The sequence below is a fragment of the Oryctolagus cuniculus genome, chromosome 19 (genome assembly GCF_051225735.1).
Source record: "Oryctolagus cuniculus isolate XC-2025 breed Fujian yellow rabbit chromosome 19, ASM5122573v1, whole genome shotgun sequence".
Classification (NCBI taxonomy): domain Eukaryota; kingdom Metazoa; phylum Chordata; class Mammalia; order Lagomorpha; family Leporidae; genus Oryctolagus; species Oryctolagus cuniculus.
The window spans coordinates 58,411,080-58,432,163 of NC_142885.1; the positions used below are offsets into that span (position 1 = coordinate 58,411,080).

At 41.1% G+C, this 21,084-nt stretch overlaps 1 protein-coding gene across 3 annotated transcripts in view; it reads right to left on the reverse strand.

The window, feature by feature from the left end:
• Window positions 1-21,084, reverse strand: part of SMG1 (SMG1 nonsense mediated mRNA decay associated PI3K related kinase) — a 112,897-nt gene that overhangs the window by 10,222 nt on the left and 81,591 nt on the right. For all 3 annotated transcript variants that reach the window (XM_051847482.3, XM_051847483.3, XM_051847484.3), the window contains 18 exons: window positions 18,596-18,842; window positions 18,009-18,238; window positions 15,803-16,051; window positions 15,256-15,394; window positions 15,060-15,169; window positions 14,720-14,938; window positions 13,976-14,166; window positions 12,832-13,004; window positions 12,405-12,684; window positions 11,707-11,979; window positions 11,283-11,517; window positions 10,797-11,023; window positions 8,082-8,232; window positions 7,794-7,983; window positions 7,164-7,633; window positions 4,785-4,922; window positions 2,350-2,502; window positions 413-592 (listed from right to left, as the gene is read on the reverse strand). In XM_051847482.3, coding sequence (XP_051703442.3) covers window positions 413-592; window positions 2,350-2,502; window positions 4,785-4,922; window positions 7,164-7,633; window positions 7,794-7,983; window positions 8,082-8,232; window positions 10,797-11,023; window positions 11,283-11,517; window positions 11,707-11,979; window positions 12,405-12,684; window positions 12,832-13,004; window positions 13,976-14,166; window positions 14,720-14,938; window positions 15,060-15,169; window positions 15,256-15,394; window positions 15,803-16,051; window positions 18,009-18,238; window positions 18,596-18,842 — 3,855 coding nt within the window. The remainder of the gene's footprint in view (window positions 1-412; window positions 593-2,349; window positions 2,503-4,784; window positions 4,923-7,163; window positions 7,634-7,793; window positions 7,984-8,081; window positions 8,233-10,796; window positions 11,024-11,282; window positions 11,518-11,706; window positions 11,980-12,404; window positions 12,685-12,831; window positions 13,005-13,975; window positions 14,167-14,719; window positions 14,939-15,059; window positions 15,170-15,255; window positions 15,395-15,802; window positions 16,052-18,008; window positions 18,239-18,595; window positions 18,843-21,084) is intronic.

The window sequence follows — 21,084 nt, forward strand, 5'->3', positions numbered from 1 at the left end:
CACATAACCTAAAGCTTTTCCGTGAAATACAAATACCGAATGTACAAGTTGCTATTTCCGGACTTACCTCACCTTTCCAGCATTCATTTTCTACTAGTTCCTCTTTCTATCATGCTATTTTCAATGCATCTGAACCATTTGCTATACCCTGCCTTTCTCCTCCCTTCTGAACTGCCATAGCACCTTGGCTATGTCTAAGAATCCTTTTCATTTTTTCATTCATTATTAAAATAATAAATGCTTTGAAGGATAAAAGCAGGACTTAATCTTTCTAACAACATTCTACCTACAATAGTGGTGTTCAGTATATATAAACTGAATCTGAATGACTGAATTAATCAGGTGCCCATGTAACACTGGTCTTATTTTAATCACCACATCTCTTTATTTCTACCCAAGACTCAAGACTCACCACTCTCTGTAATAAACGAAGCTCTAACTCAGAGACTGAACTGTTAAACTGTGATGCAAATGAACACATTTGCTGGCACCGTTTGATTAGTTCAAATAATGCAGCGTCCAAGTTTAAGGCTTCTGCAGTTCTTGTTCGTAAACTTTCAAAATGAATGATATTGCTGCAAAGAAAGGTGACCTGTGAAGACAGAAACGGGAAGCACCAGAGTAAAGACAATTAATGACACAGGAAATAAATTACCTACTCAATTATAGACTTGGATCTGATAATGTCCAACTCTTGAAAAGCAGGTCAAATTCTCACAAAATGCACATTTTCAATTTTATTGATTTTATAAGGTGTGAGACGGCCAACAGCACCTAAGAATGATCAGGTACGTATTTCTTCCCTATGGCTGTTTTCACACAGAAAAGTTATCTCCTAACAAAACTATCATCATATTCAGGTGCAATCCTATACAGTATCCAGATTTCAGGAAACATTTGTACTATAGTGTTCCCCATCTACTTCTACTCTTGCCTAACTATACGCAAGATTACAAAAGACTAACTGGATATTTGGCAATTTTAAGCACATTATTGAAGGTATGATTAACAGTTTCATGGTTCTGTTCTTTTTTTTTTTTTTTGACAGGCAGAGCAGACAGTGAGAGAGAGACAGAGAGAAAGGTCTTCCTTTGCCATTGGTTCACCCTCCAATGGCCGCCGTGGCTGGCGCACCGTACTGATCTGATGGCAGGAGCCAGGTACTTATCCTGGTCTCCCATGGGGTGCAGGGCCCAAGCACTTGGGCCATCCTCCACTGCACTCCCTTGGCCACAGCAGAGAGCTGGCCTGGGAAGAGGGGCAACTGGGACAGAATCCGGCGCCCCGACCGGGACTAGAACCCGGTGTGCCGGCGCCGCAAGGCGGAGGATTAGCCTAGTGAGCCACGGCGCCGGCTCATGGTTCTGTTCTTAAAAAGTTCTGATCTGGAGGCTGGCGCTGAGGAGCAGCAGGTTCACGCTCTGGCCTGCAGTGCTGACATTCCATAGGGGCGCTGGTTCGAGTCCTGGCTGCTCCACTTCTGATCCAGCTCTCTGCTATGGCCTGGGAAAGCAGTAGAAGATGGCCCAAGTCCTTGGGTCCATGCACCCACGTGGGAGACCTGGAAGAAGCTCCTGGCTCCTCGTTTCAGATCAGCGCAGCTCCGGCCATTGCGACCAATTGAGAATGAACTAGCGGATGGAAAACCTCTCTCTCTCTCTGCCTCTCCTTTCTCTGTGTAACACTGACTTTTAAATAAAATAAATAAATTTCAAAAAAAAAAAAAAAGTTCTGATCTTATCAGGCACATAAGGAAATATTCAGACAATGATACAGTATCTGAGATTTCCATTAAATACTGGATAGGGAATATAGCTGAAATAAGACAGGACTCCTGTTGACAATGACTAAATGTTGGTGATATGTACATGAGGTAAAGTTATCATTATATTAGTCTAAAATTATACCAGGTTGAAAATTCCCATAACAGTTTTGCTTTTTGGAAGTGGGGGGTGGGTTGTGTTTGTTTTTCAGTCACAACAAGGTTAGTTCACAGCCTCTGGAAGAGCACATACTCGTAAGACATTTTATTGCCACGTGGAGTACTACAAATATCTCTTCCAACATTTAGTTGACTTTAATTGCACATAACAGAGCCTTCGACAAATACGGAATTAAATCAAATTTACTTTTCAACAGAGGCTGAATCCATTTAATTGGCAGGCAAGAGCAGCCTAGGGAAGTAACGGGCTATGAGCTCAGCCTCAGGGACCCCTGTCAGGCCCTCCTCCAGTGCTGAGAGCTGGAGCGTGGTCACCCGGGCTCCCCATGGTCACCTCATAGGTGACTTCCACTCAGCTGTATCATCCTGAAACTGAACACAAAGACAGGACACAGGAGTCACAATACCTGACTTGCTCTCTGGCTCTCTTTAAGGACAAGATTTCTTCTCTCAGCTATTGTTGCTTCAAAATCTTGTAGTACAGGTGCCAATGCAGGGTTGGCACCCCCTGCCCATTTGAGTCGCTGCTCAATACTTGCTTCCAGTGCTGCTAGTTTCTCCTGGAAAAGCCAGCAGAATCTTGGTGACTGTTTATGACATTTTCAGTTTCCTATCAAGCATTTTATATAATACAAGGGAAATTCAAATGAAGCTGGTTGTGATATATGTTATTTAGAGCACATCTTTTATAATCGATTTTTACAGTCAATCTTGATTTCACTTTGAATATTTAAGGTGACACATGTCTGGAGAAGTGATAACTGACTTTCAGCCTGCTGCCTTAAAATCTGCATAAGTTTCATTTTCATTTTAAAATAAAATGATCTTAAGAAAAGAAAAAAACCTGCAACACTAAATTCCTACTGAGTTAATATGTGTTACCCACCACTAACATTCTCTCCTCCTTTTCTCTCAAATTTTTGAGGTCTGTGCAAGCAAAAGAATAGCCAAAAGTTCATTCTTATAAATTGAAAGCCATCTTTTCTGGCTAATAAATTATGTAGGAACATCATTTCAATCTTCAAAGAATTATCACCAAAGAAGTCTAATTACAAGATTTGTAAATATTACAGAATAACAGTTTATATTATTCTACTATTAATTTGTAAAAACAGAAAAATGTCAGTCACGAAGTATAAAGAATATACATTATGAAATTATACATAACCATGATTAGGACCAGTGAGGGGGAGAGATTTATCACTAGTCCAAATATTTAGCTTAAGAAATTTTGTTGGGGCTGGAGCTTCGGCGCAGCAGGTTAAAGCCTTGGCCTGAAGTCCTGGCATCCCATATGGGTGCTGGTTCTAGTTCCCGCTTGCTCCACTTCAGATCCAGCTCTCTGCTATGGCCTGGGAAAGCAATAAAAGATGACCCAAGTCCTTGGGCCCCTGCACCCATGTGGGAAACCCAGAAGAAGCTCCTGGCTCCTGCCTTCAGATTGGCGCAGCTCCGACTGTTGTGGCCATCTGGGGAGTGAACCAGCAGATGGAAGACCTCTCTGTCTCTACCTCTCTAACTCTTTCAAATAAATAAAATAAATCTTTAAAAAAAATTTTGTCAACAATGGTCAGTATTGTGGGGCAGCAGATTAAGCCACTGAATGTAATGCCAGGAACCCATATCAGAGTGCTGGTTCAAGTCAACTGCTTTTTTTTTTTTAAAGTATTTATTTATTGAGGCCATTTATTTATTTTTTTTTTAAGATTTATTTTATTTATTTATTTCAAAGACAGAATTACAGAGAGGTAGAGACAGAGAGAGAGGTCTTTCATCTGCTGGCTCACTCCCCAGATGGCTGCAAAGGTCATATCTGAGCCAATATGAAGCCAGGAGCCAGGAACTTCCTCTGGATCTCCCATGTGGGTGCAGGGTCTCAAGGGGTTGGGCCATCTTTCACTGCTATCCCAGGACACAGAAGAGAGCTGGATCAGAAGAGGAGCAGCCGGGACTAGAACCGGCACCCATATGGGATGCCAGTGCTTCAGGCCAGGGCTTTAACCCGCTGCACCACAGCACCAGTCCAGAAGCCATCTATTTATTTAAATATTTATTTACAGGTGTTGTGGTATAGCAGTAAATCTGTCACTTGAGATGCCGGCATCTCAGTTTGTGTCCTGGTGCTCCACTTTTGACCTAGCTTCCTACTAACAGCCTGGGAAAAGTAGCAGAACATGGTCCAAGTCCCTGGGCCCTTGCCACCCATGAAGGAAATTTGGATGAAGATCTCTGGTCTCCCAAATGAGTGGCAAGGACCCAAGCAGACCACCGTGTGCTGCCTCTCAAGAGCACTAGCAAGAAACCAGACTGAAAATATGCAGCTACTGAGAAGGGAGCCAACAGCAGCAACAGCTTAATCTGTTGCACCACAATGCCTGCACCTCTTGCTTCTCAGACATAAACAAACAAACAAACAAACAAACAAAAAAACACAACCACCATTATCCACACATTGTTAGATATGCCTAAGCTTCTTAGATGGTATTAACCAGATGTAATTGCTTGCATCCATTTCAGAAAATAAAGCAGTATTCCCAAGTTTTATCAATCACTAAGGTTCCCCTTATGTGTTAATGTGTTAAGGCATAGTAATTATCAAATTAAGCAAAAACCTAAAATACTCAGTATGTTCTGCTCCTGGTTCAAAATATAACTGCTATTATAAGATTCAATTACCTTGAAGGGTAAGAAAAACTAAAAATTAAAACTAAAAGTACCAAGAGGTTTATGTTCCTCTGGCTTAGAATCCAGGGACAAACATACACACCAAACAACACAGCAAAACAATTATAGTGTAAGGTATTTCTATAAGATGCTGGAAGGAAGAGCTGACAAAACACACCTGGACTGTTGCAATGGAAGTTTCAATCTGGCTCAGAGTGTGCCGTTTCTTCTTCATGCTGGTTAGGATAGCAGACCGAGGGGGAGGGGTGACTGACATGGCCTGGGGTCTGTTGATAAGCAGATCTTCATGTTGCCACTGTTCAAAAACAAGGGAACATAATAAAATCACCTACATAAGGAAAAGGAAGTACAAGTTAGAAATGAGAGAAGAGAAAAAAATCTTGTTGCAGCAAACAGTGGGGGCTGGGCAGGGAGGAGTAATAGAAAAACCACTAGCAAAGAGTCACATTCACACGAGATCTTCCTGAAGTACGGAATGGCTAGTAAATGTCTGGAATCACTAATACACCATATTTTAATAATAATTCTGAGGGCTGGCGCTGTGGCACAGTGGGTTTACGCCCTGGCCTGAAGTGCTGGCATCCTATATGGGCGCCGGTTCAAGACCTGGCTGCTCCACTTCCAATCCAGCTCTCTGCTATGGCCTGGGAAAGCAGAAGATGGCCCCTGCACCCTTGTGGGAGATCCGGGAGAAGCTCCTGGCTCCTTGCTCCTGATCGGCGCAGCTCCGGCCACTGCAGCCAGTTGGAGAGTGAACCATCAGATGGAAGACCTCTCTCTCTCTACCTCTCCTCTCTCTGTGTAACTCTTTCAAATAAATCAATAAATCTTTTTAAAAAAAAATAGTAATTCTGAAAATCTTTCAGTGCTAAGTTTTAGAGGATAAAGCTGGAGGTGGCTGGGGAGGGCAGCAGGGTGGACAGTGGTAGTTTATCCAGTGCTCAGACTGAGAAGACGGAAAGAAACATAGCAGCAGTCACAAGAGAGAACTCTCCAAACATAGGACCCTGAAGCGATGGCAAGATCAGATGGCTGGGAAGAGCATGTAGTCACCCTGTATGCTGTTAAAGACAAGCAACATTTGAGCCACAATTTAAAAGTTCTACTTTGTGCATAGTTTAAAATGTGTTCAGGTAAAAAAATTTTAAAAATTTGTTACGGTGTTATTTTGCAGAAATAATACCCAAAAAATGTAAAAAGCCTGTCTGCATTAAACATTTTTTTGAATAAAATATACTCCCCAAATTCTCCCAATGTGCTGTAAATAGGATTAACATATAAAAAACCTTATTAGCCTGATTATTATTTTAATTTACAATGTAAGAAAACTAATAACATTGCAAAGAGAAGGAAATACATTGGTTTCCTTCTTTTTGAGCTAAAAATCAACAATTCCACCATTGGGAAGTAGCTTCAATACAATTGACATTAAGTAACCATTGTTTATGCCAGAACATATTCTAGAACATAGATTCCCCAATGACCCCACGCCTTACAATCTGTTTGAAGCTATTAATAATACTGAAGCCTACATCGGATAAAGAAGTGAGAAAGAAAAACAGCTGAAATTTACATTAAGCACAGTGTCTTCACAGATTCTTATGTTCAAAGTCATTGGCCTATGAAAGAGGCATCGCACACACTCTGCAGAGAAGGAAATCAGAACTCGGGGTGGGTAAGTCACCCCTGCACACCTGTGTCTAGTCTGAATCTAAATTTACCTCACCTCCAAGTCTGCGCACTGTCCTGACACTAAGTATCAAAAACAGGCTTCCAGAAATTACACCCGACTCTGCATCCTTATCGTTAGAGCATCAGAGAAAAAGAAATGTTTTAGAAAAAAACTTACTTATTGTGTTCAACAATATAGGAAGCTTATTTGCACAATGAATATATTCAACCATTAGAAACTAATTTACAAACAATATTTAATGATGCAGGTAATGCTTGCCATGCAGCTATCAGGGAAAAATTCAAAGAACACAAACTGTAAACACCAAATATCCTTAGCCACACAGAAAACAAACGAGGAAGAACTGGAAAGGGGAGTTAGCTCTGTGTTGGCACAGTTGAGGGAGCTTAAAATTTTCCCTCCTTGATTGCTTTACATTAATTCTACCCATTTTTCAAGTTTCCTATGCTGATAAAAATATACTCTTAAGGCTGGCGCTGGGGCTTGCTAGGCTAATCCTTCGCCTGCGGTGCCAGCACTCCGGGTTCTAGTCCCGGTTGGGGCGCTGGTTCTGTGCTGGTTGCCCCTCTTCCAGGCCAGCTCTCTGCTGTGGCCAGGGAGTGCAGTGGAGGATGGCCCAAGTGTTTGGGTCCTGCACCCACACGGGAGACCAGGAGAAGCACCTGGCTCCTGATCGGCACAGTGTGCCAGCCGCAACGTGCCACATCGGGGGGTGAACCAACGGCAAAAGGAAGACCTTTCTCTCTGTCTCTCTCTCTCACTGTCTAACTCTGCCTGTCAAGAAAGGAAGACAGAAAGGAGGACAGAAAGACAGAAAAATACATTCTTAAGAAAACCCCTTACCTGAAACATGGCAATATGCAGCTGAACCCGCTGCAGACTTGTCTTGCAAGAAGAAATACTGGTTTCCAACCTGCGCACCAGATCATGCTTCTTCCAGGCGGTGTCGTAGGAGCTCGCTAACACAGTGGCCCTGTTCATGACCAACTGCGAGAACTTCCCGATCTGGATGTTGTGCTCCACTGCTTTCTTACACAGATCATCAACAGACACTTTGCTTTCAGCACCAAAATCCTTTGCTTCCACTTGAGCAATGATGTCCACACCCAGAGCACTGATAAAACTGCACAGTGTGAGTCCAAGGGCTTGGTTGGGTAGCCCTATCAAGAGCTGCCTCACAAAGTCCGCTGTGAAGGCTTTGATAGGCTTGGCCATCTGGTCTTCACTGAAGCAAGAATTTCTAAACAGGGTTTTCACACTGACCATCTGTACAGGACCATTCACGGTATTCTGATCTTCAGGTGAGCTTGATCCTGAAAAAGCAGAACTTTCTTCAACTATCTCATACAAGAATAAAATACTGTGATAATGCTTACATAATGCACTTAAGCCTTTATGAATATACAATCGAATTGGCCCTACTCCAACCCTTCCAAAATACCATACCACAAACATTTAAATGTAGACTATTACCTGACAACGTTTTAGAAAAGGTACCGCAGAGCTTGAAAAATTCCTTAATTGTCTGTAGTCTTTTTAGAAAGAATATCTCTTCTAAGACCTGCCGGTGATTATCATCATCAAAAAAATTAACTTGGGTACTCCTGGCTTCCCTTATGATGTCGATCTTTCGCCATGCTACAGGAATTTCCATCTTGTTTAACTATAAATGAAAGAAAAGAAGATCACTCCTCCATTCTTCACACAGTGAACAACCACTTTACTTTATGGCACAATATTCATAAAACAAGTTAATATTACCTTTTCAACTAATAAGCCAAACGCAGTTTCAACTTGGGCAAACATTCCATCAAATGCTACCAGAAGCATCTGGCCCGCTGACATTTTCGGTGTTTCATCAACTGAACCGTTTCTTGGTTGGATTAATTCCCCATATTGAGCATGCAGTATTCTAGAAGAAAGAAAAGGGAGTTGAAACTCTCACTGAGGGGAGAACACAAAAGGGCAGAGTGTCTCACAGCTAGCACAAAAAGTCTAGAAAGTTGTCTGGCACCAGGAGGGAGTGTTGTGATAAAATGGTTATTTAATGTCAATCAGAATATGTATAAATCTGTATAAATGCCAGTGGTTCCAGTGAGTCTAATTACTCATAGGATTATGTTTTTTAATTAAACTTGAATTTGTGACAATAACTTTTAATAACTGCAACAAATTTTAGCCTCACTTGAAACACAGAATATGAAGTGATATGCTTCACTACAGAGTTTATATTAAGAATTACACAATTTTAAGGCTGCTGGACCTAATCAATTGTCAGGTCTGTTCACATTAGCCACATGGTAAAACCAACTACAAACAGTAAAGTGAAGTGCCTGTCCATTTTTGCATGTTTTTTGTTGAATTATGGACATTTGAATGCAAGGTCTTCAGAAGTTCAGCCCTCACATTACCATTAACTTAAAACTTACATAGTGTTTATATATCCAAACGCTCTTTCTCTGTTTTCCTAGTTGTAAGAGACAGCAGGTGGACTGAGAGCTCCCCACACTGACTGACTCCCCAGACAGGAAACTCAATCCAGGTCTCATATAGGTGGCAGAGACTCAATTATTGTCACTGTTGTCTCTCAGGGTCTGCATTAGTAATTAACTAGAATCAGGAGTCAGAGTTCAAACTCAGGTACTCAGATCTAGGATGCAGGATCCCTAATCGCTAGTCCAAATGGCCATACCACAGGCACTACTTCTAAACATTTTTATATAACATGCAAACGTAAGGGGCCAGATTGTGGTTTAATGGGTAAAACCACTGTCTTTGATGTTAGCATCCTTTATGGATGCCAGTTTGTGTCCAAGATGCTGTACTTCCAATCCAGCTTCCTGCTAATGGCCTGGGAAAAGCAGTGGAATATGTCCCAAGTACTTGGGCTCCTGCCACCCATATGGAGACCAAAATAAAGCTGCTGGCTTCAGCCTGTTGAGCCCTGGCCATTGTAGCCATCTTGGGAGCAAACCAGCAGACAGAAGATCTCTGTCTCTCCTTCTCCATAATTCTGACTTCAAATTAATATTTAAAATAAGAAAAAAAAAATTTCCAGTACTTACTATATGAAAACTAAGGTTAGCTAGAATTTCAACTTTATCATTCATATACAAAAACCATTCAACATAGCCAGAATTATTAAGACTTCTTAAGAGAATTAATAATGCAGCGCTATCAGAGACTAATGGGAAAAGAGCTGCAAGGTGGTATAAAACTTCCTTGTCAAGATAAGTTTCTCTAAAACAGATTGAGTGACATGTTCCCAATGTACATATTAAACATTTTCTATATGAGGACAAGGGAAATCTACATAAGAAATTAAGAAAAGAGAAAATCAGGTCTGAAATTTAGTGTGAAAAATTCAACTTAAACTTAGCATCTACTGTTTTAAATACTGCCAATTATGAAAAAGCTGTTTTGCACATAATCTAAATCACTGTTGGGATAACACTTGCTTATGCTTTTATGGCATTTCTTCTAATTGTATGAATAAAACTAAAGAAAAACATGAGAAAATAGATAATTTCTGAATGCAGAATAATTAACATTACAAAATTACTATTATTTTTGTGAAATAATGGTACCACAGTAAAGAAACCTAAGTTTTTATTTTAAAAACATTTATTGTATTATTCAATAATGAGGGGGGAAAAAACTTGCTTCAAAATAACTGGAGACCTGGATTGAGCTCCTGGCCCTCAGTTTGGTGCTGCTGTAGGCACTTAGGAAGCTAACCAGTGGATGGGAGACCATTCTCTTTTTCTATTTTTCTCTCTCTCTTTGAAAAGTGATGTGACAATAATTTTCCTCTCTCTCAGTTATACTTTCTGTAGTGAATTAAGACACTGAAACACCAAAGAAAGAAATCCTGAGTTATCAGGGACAATGGTGCTTAGGGCCTATCTATCTGGAAGAACTGCCAACCTCTACAGGTTCCAAAGTCAATCTCCTTTTCTGGATTAAACAGATGAGAAAGGCAGTATCTAAAACAAACTTACAAAACTTAATTTAAAATTGTCTGACAGAAGTGAATTCAACTGTATATGCACACGTGTGTAACTACAGCAATGAAACGACATGTGTATACATGCACGTACAGGACAGAACTGCACTAAAATACACACATATGCACATATGTACACAAAAATGTGTGCATAACTCGTGAAGTCCAAGGAAGCCCTGTAGACTCCATGACTTTCCATGTCATGGTGCTGCTACTGTGGTATAGGTATGCAAGATACACTGGAAGAGCGACTTAGTGTGCCTAAGATCTTTCTGTACTTTAAAAACTTCCAGTCAATCTGTATTTACTTTAAAATAAAGACTTTTTAAGTATATATTCTGTGCTAGCATTTATAATTACTCCTGCTCTAGAAGTTAAAAGTAAACTTAGAGTGAAGCAAGAGTTCAGAATCCTCTTTATCTGTCTGCCCCATCTCCGTCACAAGGAAACAGGGCACAGCTAGCACTTGCCTGGCAACATCAATGTAATGAGCATGTGTTTCTTCTTCGAGTCCCATAGCTGCATTTCTCAAATAGGCTTGAAGAGATTCAACTAGAGTCTGCAGAGGAACACCATCAGTTGTCTGCTCAATAAGACTGTCCAACTCATGAAGCATACTTTCCAATGTGTATTCACCTTTCATTAAGCATCTAAGTGCTTCTGGAAATATGATTTGCCGGAAATTTGAATTCAATTCCTATAAACATGCAAGAAACACATTTTACTGCTTTCTGAGTTTAGGTAAGTTATAAATTCAGAGAATCAATGCCACACATTAAGAGCAAACTTGGGCAAATTATAACAAGTTATTGCTACATACCTCACACTGATGTTTATTTTAAATGATTATTTAAGCAATATAAAAAGGAGGATACCATATTGCTGTTCTGGACTACAGAGATTATTACACATCTACAACAAGTTTATGACATGTAAGATAAAATTAAAGTGTTCACCTGAAGTGAGGTGTACACTCCATTGGCTAAGTGAACGGCTTCAGATGCTTCCATGGGGTTTGGGATGTCCAAGTCCTGTGGCACCAGGTGACACTGCTTCAGTAACTGAACCAAGCAGGTGACATTTCCACTCATGCTGCAGAGCTCCTCCAAGAACCAGGCTCCATCTCGAGAAGTCAGGTCAACCAGCTGCTCTCCAGCACTCGAAGCTGCACCTTCCATCATCAGGTTACGCCTACGTGAGACAATATTTGAGCAGTGAAATGGAGTCGAAGGAGCCCACTAAAGAGGATGTTTCAAAATCTGAAAAGAAAGCAGCTGTAATGCTGGGCAAGATTAATGGAAGTTTAAGACAGATGAAGTCTCAATAAGCATCAGTGTTTTTGAGGCAAAGCAATGATCCACGATGAGTTAGCTAACTAACCTTGTAAGGGTACAAAGGGCAGAAATAATAACACTCGCTAGACTCAGAGACCCTTCTTCTCCATTCTCATGAAGGAAAACTTTTATGCAACGTTCAATTTCTTTCAACTGATCTTCACAAACTGGCACTGTGACAGCCTCTTGTTTCAAGCGTTCCACTTGTCTGATAAGTCTGCTGTTTATGTCTGCTGCATACCGCTGCAGGGTCATTTCAGTGGCGGTAATGAACTGACACACTGTTGGAGGTGGCTGGGGAGCATACTGCATTTCATATCTGTAAAAGAGAGGTTTGTATATTTAACACAACCACCCACTGTCAGTAAATAAAGTTAAAGCTTTAAAAACAGTAAGAGAAATATTGCATCTTTATTCATTGTTTCCATTCTGCAAGTAAGAATGTCCCAAGAGCTTCAGTAAACAACTTCCTAACAGGACTTGACAGTAGGTAATGGAATCCATAGTTGCCTAGAGCCTAGCTCTCTTTAACCCAATCATGCCACTGTGACACTGGGATATATTTCAGCAGTCTTTTGAGGGAAAACATGAGCTCAAACCCTCTTAAAGCCAAGACAAAGGTGATTCCATTCAAATTGCATATATCAGCCATTCTCTTCAGAAAAACACACAACTGCAATTTACAAGACAAACACAGCTTTGCTTCCACCCGCAGCAGAAAAAAAATTAATGCTATCAACTTACTTCCTGTAGAGTTCTTGACAGCGTTCTACTGTGGTGTTACAAATGAGCTCTTCCATCCAGGTTTTCCACTGTTCAATCCGGTGTTTCTGAAATATGGCTTTGGGATACTGCAGGGCTACAGTTGCATAGTGATGCAGCTGTTCCAGACAGCCACGGAGCACAGAACGCCTCTGCTGCAGGAGCGCGCCAACCTCCCCCTCCAGCTGCTCACACTGGCTAATCAAGTGGGCCTGGCCAGCGTTCTGCAGAAAGGCTGTTGCGGGCACATAGCTTGGGGGACCTTTTGATGAAAGACATTATTAATCACACTGATGCCAATTCAAGTCAACAGCAGTTGCTGTAAGGGAGCACAAACCAGAATGCCACACATAAACACACACCTATACAACACACATGCTCACAAGTATATCTAAAATACAACCCATACCAAGGTCCATTTGTGTGCTTATCTCCTGAAGCAAACTTGCAAGCTGTGTTGCTTCTAAATTGTTGAATGCAGCTTGGTAATGCGTTATCCACTGCTCAAATTCGTTCAGCTTCACTTGGATTGCTTCCTGAACTGCTCTTTGCTGAGTCTGTAGTTGAGTGTGTTCAGAATACCTAATCAAGGAGAAACAAACAAACAAAAATCCAAAGATCACTGGCTACTATCTCTTCTACACACTTGAGTGGCTGAGACGGACTTGGCTCATACTAGGATTGCCAGTTAGCTCCTTTGCAATCTTGACAGCCCTGCTCAAATGTCCCTTACTTTTCTGGTTTTTGCTGACACTGTCATTCCCTCAACTATTTGTTTATGTTTTTCAAAGGCGGAGTTACAGAGGCAGGGGCAGAGAAGCAGAGGTCTTCCATCCACTGGTTCACTCCCCAAATGTCTGCAACAGCCAGAGCTGAGCTGATCTGAAGCCAGGAGCCTGGAGCTTCTTCTAGTTGTCCCATGTGGGTGCAGCGGCCCAAGGACTTGGGTCATCTTCTACTGCTTTCTCAGGCAATAGCAGAGAGCTGGATCAGAAGAAGGCAGCTGGGACTCGAACTGGTGCCCATTTGGTATGCCAGCATTGCAGGCTTTATCTGTTAGGCCACAGTGCCAGCCCTGCTTCCAACATTTAAGTAAAACTCTATCACTTCCGCCAAGTTTTGAGCTCCTGGAAGGCTAAAGACCGATGTCTATGATCATTACAGTCTGAGAGCCTCATGTAATGTTTGGCACTTGCACGTTCCACAGCACGTTCCTCAGCACCTATCTGTGCAGGTTTATGCAGTCTGATCACCCTATTTAATGATTTTTAGAAATTCAATAAATGAATAAGGACTCAGATACAACTTCAGGGAGAACACCAAATCCACTAAGAACTATACCGTATTTCCCATAAGTCACTCACACATTTAACTTTAATATAAAAAAGCATAAAATTTATGTCAATTTTTCTTTCCTAACACATTGAAACTACAGTCCTTAAGACTGGTTTTATCATTTACATGTGCTGCTACAGTAATTCAAATTGACAATATTCATTTTTAAGAAATTCTTCCTAATGGCATGTATGTAAAGAATTCACCGGCTTTTTCACCTGTGTTGCAGAGTATGAGAAGGATGATCCACGCCTTCAGCTCCTTCTAGAAACTCTATTTCCTCCAGTAGTTTGCCCTGCAGTTTCTCCACCTCTGTCAGTTGCTCTTGCAAGCTTAGGTATTCATCTAAGCTACTGTCCAGCTTGGGAAGCACAACCAGCATCTCATCTCTATTCTTAAACCAGTTCACCTGTGAAAAGGATTGCGAATAGGAAGATTCTTAGAGTCAACACTGAGATAAAGTGATGTCTGTCAGAAGAATCATAGTAAGACATTTTCCACATATTGCTCCATTGAAATCTCAACAAAACCATGAAGGGGTAATAGCACCATCCGCATTTTACAACGGTTAACTATTGTGCTGAAGTTCACATGGCCATAAACCAACTGACTCAATTTGAAGACACCATGCAATTACAACCACACCACACACAGAAAAAGTAGCATCACTGGCTTACAGGTGGAGAGAAAGAGGCAATACAATTTAAGAACACTTACAATCATCACTGGTGAAAACATTTCAATATACTTAAAAATTTTCCCCAAATCATTAACTCACCTACCATGTGTCACTCTATAGGAGCATAGACTCATGAAAAAACATCAAATTGCCTCTTTCCAACATTATATTTACAGTCTTGCACATAAACAATTCAGAGAAATAGTTTTACTCAATTTGATCACAGACATGTTTACTTTGTTTACAAAAAGATGACGATAAGGTATTACATGCTTGGCTTCACCTTAATCTCAGCTACTCTGGAAGAAAAGAGGCTGCGTGTGATCTCTCGCTCCATCTCTCTCTTGCTCTGCTTGCTCTCAGCTTGCTGGCCACCTCCGCCATACACAGCGCCAGCAAACCCAGCCTCGCCTCCTGCTGTCCAGTCCACCAGGGGGTCATACACAAAGGCTTCCAGCAAGGTCAGCAGAGTCTCTCTGCCACGTCGCATGATGTGCAGAACCTATTTTCGGAAGAGTTTTGAATACGTCTTGTCACAAACTTTCTCATTACAGTGCGATTTCTGTCACTTCACAGGTTTTGTTCACTTACAGATCTACTAAAGAGAAGAGAAAACAGCATACCTGCTCACACGAAAGCCTAAAAACACCTTCTACTCCAGTAACACCCAATGCTGTTGCAATGTTTTGTGTCATTCGAAAAGGCACTTTCTCAGGAACTCTAAGGCTTTTACCTTTGAAAAGACACACTGTTATATTTTTGCCCTTTTACCAAAAAAATCTGATCCTCATAAATGTAAATGATCCTCATAAATGTTACCTTTTTCAAAGCAAACATTATAATCTATGTGAACAACTTCTCCAGTCGTCATATCTATGAGGACATTATCCAGATGTCTATCTCCAAGGCCGATTATGTACCCAACCACAGACATGACTGCAGTAGATCTCGCATAAGACTAAAGGGAAAAGAAGGGTGAGGAGAACAAGTTACATGCTGTGAGCCAGCTCCTCTCCAGTGTGGACTGATGTTCTGAAACTTAGGAAACGTCACAATCATATCCCCTTTCTCTTAAAGAAATAGCTACTCCCTAGGGTTGTGCACGTGGAGGCTCTACATGGGACTTCTTTTCAGCCTCCTGAGTTTGTCTCTTTCGAAACCCGTTAACCAACCTTTCCATCTGAGCCACAGTCACCTCCTCTTGCCCTCAGACACAGCCATGACCATGCCTTTAAAACCGCAATGGATGATTCAGACACAGGTCTCAAACAAGTTTGGAGGAACACAGGAAGCAATGGAAAGGAGGACAGACAAGATAGTGGTAGGCAAGACAAATACTGATTACCTCCGAAAACAAAACACATACCTGTGTAACTCTCCACCACTCGTCAGGTGTTGTACAAGATGACCACAGCTCTTTGGCAAGGAGATTTGGGGGTGTGGCCTCCATTAACTCTTCTAATACTGCCTTCATTACGTGAAGAGGCCAGTCGCGACGTGACACATCTAGGCTAAGTCCAACTGTTTTCAAGGCAGGGCCAATTTTACTATAATAAAGTTCACTAGGACGGGGTACAATTCCAGGATTCTGAGGAGTCTGGTAGGAATCCTGGGCCTTTAAAAATAATTTTTAAAAAATTAATATATATATTTTTAAATAAGGACAAAAATATTTTAAATGTAAATTAGTAACTAATTTTTCAGTAGCAATGTTAACGAACCAAATTTCATATACACAACAGACAATTCTGGATTATAAAAGTTGTTTCTAAAAAATTATTTATTTATTTGAAAGGCAGAGTTACAGAGAGAAAGGAGAGAGAGAGGTTTTCTATCTACTGTTTTACTCCCCAAATGGCTACAACAGCTGGGGCTAAGACAGGTTGAAGCCAGGAGCTTCTTCTGGCTCTCCTATTTGGGAAAAGGGACCCAATGACTTGGGCCACCTTCTCTTGGTTTCCCAGATGCATTAGCAGCGAGCTCGATCAGAAGTGGAGCAACCAGGACTCGAACCAGTATCTACATGGGATGCCAGCACTGCAGGCAGTGGCTTAACCTGCTATGCCACAGTGCCTGCCCCTGGATTGTAAATGTTTATTCTTATAATCTATGTATCTTCCTTTTAATTAGGCACTATTGCTTTATCAAATAATTTAGGCAGCTGTTAAATTAATTTTCTTGAGGTTCAATTCAAAACATTAACATCCAAGTACAGTCTACTTTGTACCTCAAATTCAGTTTAAAATCATTTAGGCACACATCTCATTAATCTGACTTAACCATCAATATAAAATGATAAATATTCGGAGGTACATGACACATTTCTGAAACCGATTACTGATCTACCCTTTGGTAACTGCTCTGGGACAGGTCTTCTGCATAGTGCCTAGGCTGATGCTTGGGACAGACACACCCCATCTCAGAGCACCTGGGCTCCATTTCTAGCTTTGCACTCTGAGAGGCAGCAGGTGATGGCCCAGGCAGCTGATCTCTGCCACCTAGATGGGAGACCCGGATTGAGCTCCCAGGCTCCGGTTCTGGTCTAGCTGCTGTGGGCATTTGGGGATTGAACCAGAGAGGGGGAGATCTCTGCTTCTATCACCCAAAACAAAGTTTTTTCAAAAAGACTAACTATTCGACAGTCTCTCATGTCTACTTTTAAAACGCTATTCCTCTCAAGCTCATGCTCCTTCCTTTTCCTACCTTAAGGAAATGTATTTTTTTAGCCAGATGTGGAATACTGAGGTTAAGATTACATACAATTTATACTAATATCCTTAGCACTTGCTGCTGTTTCTGATACTGGGCTAAAATGAATTCTAAATTAAATTCCTGGTTTAAATCAAGTATGAACATCAAAGGTACAAAATAGGATGACATGATGATCACCTCTAAATTCAAAGTTGCTCTTTTACCAAAATTTAACTGAAGATGCCCTCAAAAGGCCAATAAAAAACATTAAGATGTAAAATGCCAAGTTACTGAGTGAGCAACAATCAACCCGCCTCATTTGTCTAGAGACAGAGTAACCCAATATCATAATTTCTGCCTCAATTTATTTTTGGGGCTGACACTGTGGTGCAGCATGACTAGCTGCCAAATATGATGCTAACATCCCAGATGGGAGTGCCAGTTTAAGTCCTAGCTGCTTTTTCCAATCCTGTTTCCTGCTAATATTCCTGGAAAAGCAACAAAAGATGGCCCAAGTGCTTGGGCCCTTGACGCTCACGTGGGAGACCTGGATGGAGTTCCTGGATCCTAGCTTTTGCATGACCCAGATCTATTGCAGCCATCTGGGGAATGAACCAGTGGATGGAAGATACTATTGTGTGTGTGTGTGTGAGCACACACTGCAAACAAATGAATACATCTTTTAAAAACCTTCTTAAAAAATCTCATTTTTATAAAATGTCTCAAAAACATTTTCCTTGAGACAGCAAGTCTTTTACTACTTTAACCCTTATATTCATGTGTAAGTGTTCTAGTAAGCCTAGCAATATTTCACAAGCAGAGAATGGGCTGACATATACTTATGAACAATCAAACAGAAGTAAACTTAAACTTTAACCAACCTTTTGTGCTTGTAAAGCAGCTTCTCGCTGTTGCCATCGTTTGTAAAGGCCAAACAAGGGTGTGGCTCCATCCACCCACTGGATCAAGCCTGATCTTGTTCCTAGTGGTGTTACAGAATAGTGTCGCGCATGGAAACGGGGTGTTTCTTGACGATTAATTGTAGCAAACATGGTATTCACAATGGATAAGAACTGCATTATTCTCTCATCCAGATGTAAATCCTCCAGTCCTATAAAAACAAAAGTAGCTGGCGTAGGTGACCAAATGGAGTTGAGAGCATACTACTTTGAGTCTTTTTTTCAACTAACAATAGCACAGCAAAACACACCTGAGAGCGCGGAGACTCTATCCAGATACTATTACTACTTACTACTCGACACTGGCCAAACTGGCTATACCTCAGTTGTTCTGCTTGTGTAAACTCACAGGGGAGGGGAGGAGACAGATCATCTTTCCAGAGATCATCCAACCACTGCCCTAGGGCTATTAATGACATACAGAGAAACATCTGAAATAACCCTCTCCTACACAACTACACCTTAAAAAAGATGAGCAAACACCATTAAGACGAAGTTTCAAACCTTACCTTTGAAAAGATAGGGATAGCTCTTCCCATCTGATCCTAGAAAGAGCAGTTTCTTTGGCTTGGTTTTGGTTGGTAGGATTGTGATGGTTCCACCCACACTGTGGATTGTGACAGTGTCTCTGGCTGAGACCTCCCCAGGAAGCGCAATTTCAGTGTTAGTCATGGCAGCCAACCACGGACTGATTTCTTCAAGACGCAAAATGTAACTTGCTCGTTTCTGCGCTCTCTGTTGCAAACTCAGCATTATCTATATTCACAAAGGGGTGAAAAGAATCTCCATTAGGATCAGGTCACTTATTTCAGCATAAAAGTGAACTTAGAAGCCCATACAGACAACGGGTGCTTCCTACATCTCCACCACCAGCTCAACACTGGCATACTGACAGGCTCTAGCAACTTCCAGACTGTGACAACTCCTCCCCCCTCTTCCTCTGTCCAAACAAGCAATGAAATCACAAGACATGAGGGAAACTGCAGCTGTGCTCAAAACTCTAGGGCTTTTTCCAATCTAATTTCCCACAGTTGAAATATGTATGTCTGAACAATGCCAGCACAAATCAGTTCAGTCCTTGTAATACAGCGGAAGACACAGGTAGCAGTTGATTGCCAAGTACACACACCCTTAAAAAGCCACTGGCAAAGTTACTAACATTCAATTACACGGAAAAATGAGGCTCAATCTATTCTCATTGCACTGAGGAAGAAATTAGCTGAATTTCTAAGAGACTTAGCAAAACAAGAAAACACACACACAAAAGCAGCAAAGACCTTTTTTTTTTTAATTTTTTAAGATTTTTTATTTATTTGAAAGAGCTAGAGAGAGAGGTAGAGGCAAAGAGAGAAGAGAGGTCTTCCATCCGCTGGTTCCCCCCAAATGGCCAGAGTTGAGTCAATCCAAAGCCAGGCGCTTCTTCCAAGTCTCCCACATGGGTGCAGGGGCCCAAGGACATGGGCCATCTTTTACTGCCCTCTCAGGTGCATTAGCAGGGACCTGGATCAGAAGTGGAGCAGCCGGGACTGGAACTGGCACTTTTTATCATGCCAGCGCTGCAGGCCAGGTCTTTAACCCACTGTGCCACAGTGCTGGCCCCTTGATTTTTTAAACAGAAGTATATTTTAAAATATTTATTTATTTGTGAGATAAACAGGAATCGATCTCTAATCCAGTTGAGTTTACTCCCTAAATGTCCACAACAACAAATGCCCAGGCTATGCCAAAACCAGAAGCCGGTAACTCAGTCTAGGTCTCCCAGGTGGGAGACGACTTCAGCCATCAACCATGCACATTAGCAGGAAGCTAAACAGACAACAGAGGCAGGACCTATCCCAGGTACTCTGATAAAGGATGCCGGTCTCCCAACTAGCATTATAACCACTTCACCAAATGCCCACTCCGAGGAAAGAATAACAATTTAGATCTTGACCACTTGAAGCATGCAGAAAAACAACACAATTTCTTCCAGCGATCACAGGAAACAGATTCTATGTATAATCATGCCCCTACCTGTAGATAACTTAATTATCTGCACCTGAGTAAATGAACGCTGCACTTTCCTTTTGTATGAAAAAAACGTGAAGCAATCTTTGTTCATAGAAAGAAAAAAAGCAAATGTTAAATAATCCATGTATGCACTGACGGAAGAATACAAGTAAAATGTGGTATTTCCACCTCATTGTTTGTCTACTCACAAAATGTGGATAAATCTTAAAAAAACCTAACACTGATACAAAAAATATAAAAGTAGAAAAAAAGTATACAACTATTATCTCATTAATATAAAATTAAAAATAGGTAGAAATTGAGTATCACTCAGAAATGCACTGTTAAACAACTATTTTTAAAAAGTAGGTAATGATTACTTCCAAATTCGTACCAGTGGTTGTGAAGACAAGATTTAATTAGTCGAGCTACCATACAGTTATTTCTTTAATTAGTTCTGAGGAACACAGATATCGTTTTTGATTTTTAAAATGTATACAATCATCAAGTCACCTGCTGTGGCAAAGCAGGTTAAGCCCTCAGGTGGATGATGGCATCTCTTATCAGACTGCCTGGGATGAAGTTCCATCTCCATATTCTGAATCTAGCTTCTTGCTGATGCAGACCTTGACAGCAAGCAGAGGACTCTGGGGGTGACTGCATCCCATAGCAGACGGCCTGGAATACTCAAATACTTGTCCCTGAAACTCCTGGCTTGGGCCGGACCCTGTCCTGGTTTTTACAGCCATTCAGGGAGTAAATCAACAGATGGAAGACTGAGTGATCGACCATTCTCTCTTTCCTTCCTTCCTTTCTCTCTCTCTGCCTTTCAAACACACATTTTTTTTTAAAAAGTATGTAATCATAAAATATTAATGAATTATTATACACACACACACAGGTTGCTAAAAATTCCTCTTGCCCCTTCCTTTGGGTTTCTTGCTTGTTTTACTGAAAGAGAGATAAAGAAGCAAGCAACTGATTTCAGTACATAAAGAAACTGGGGCTT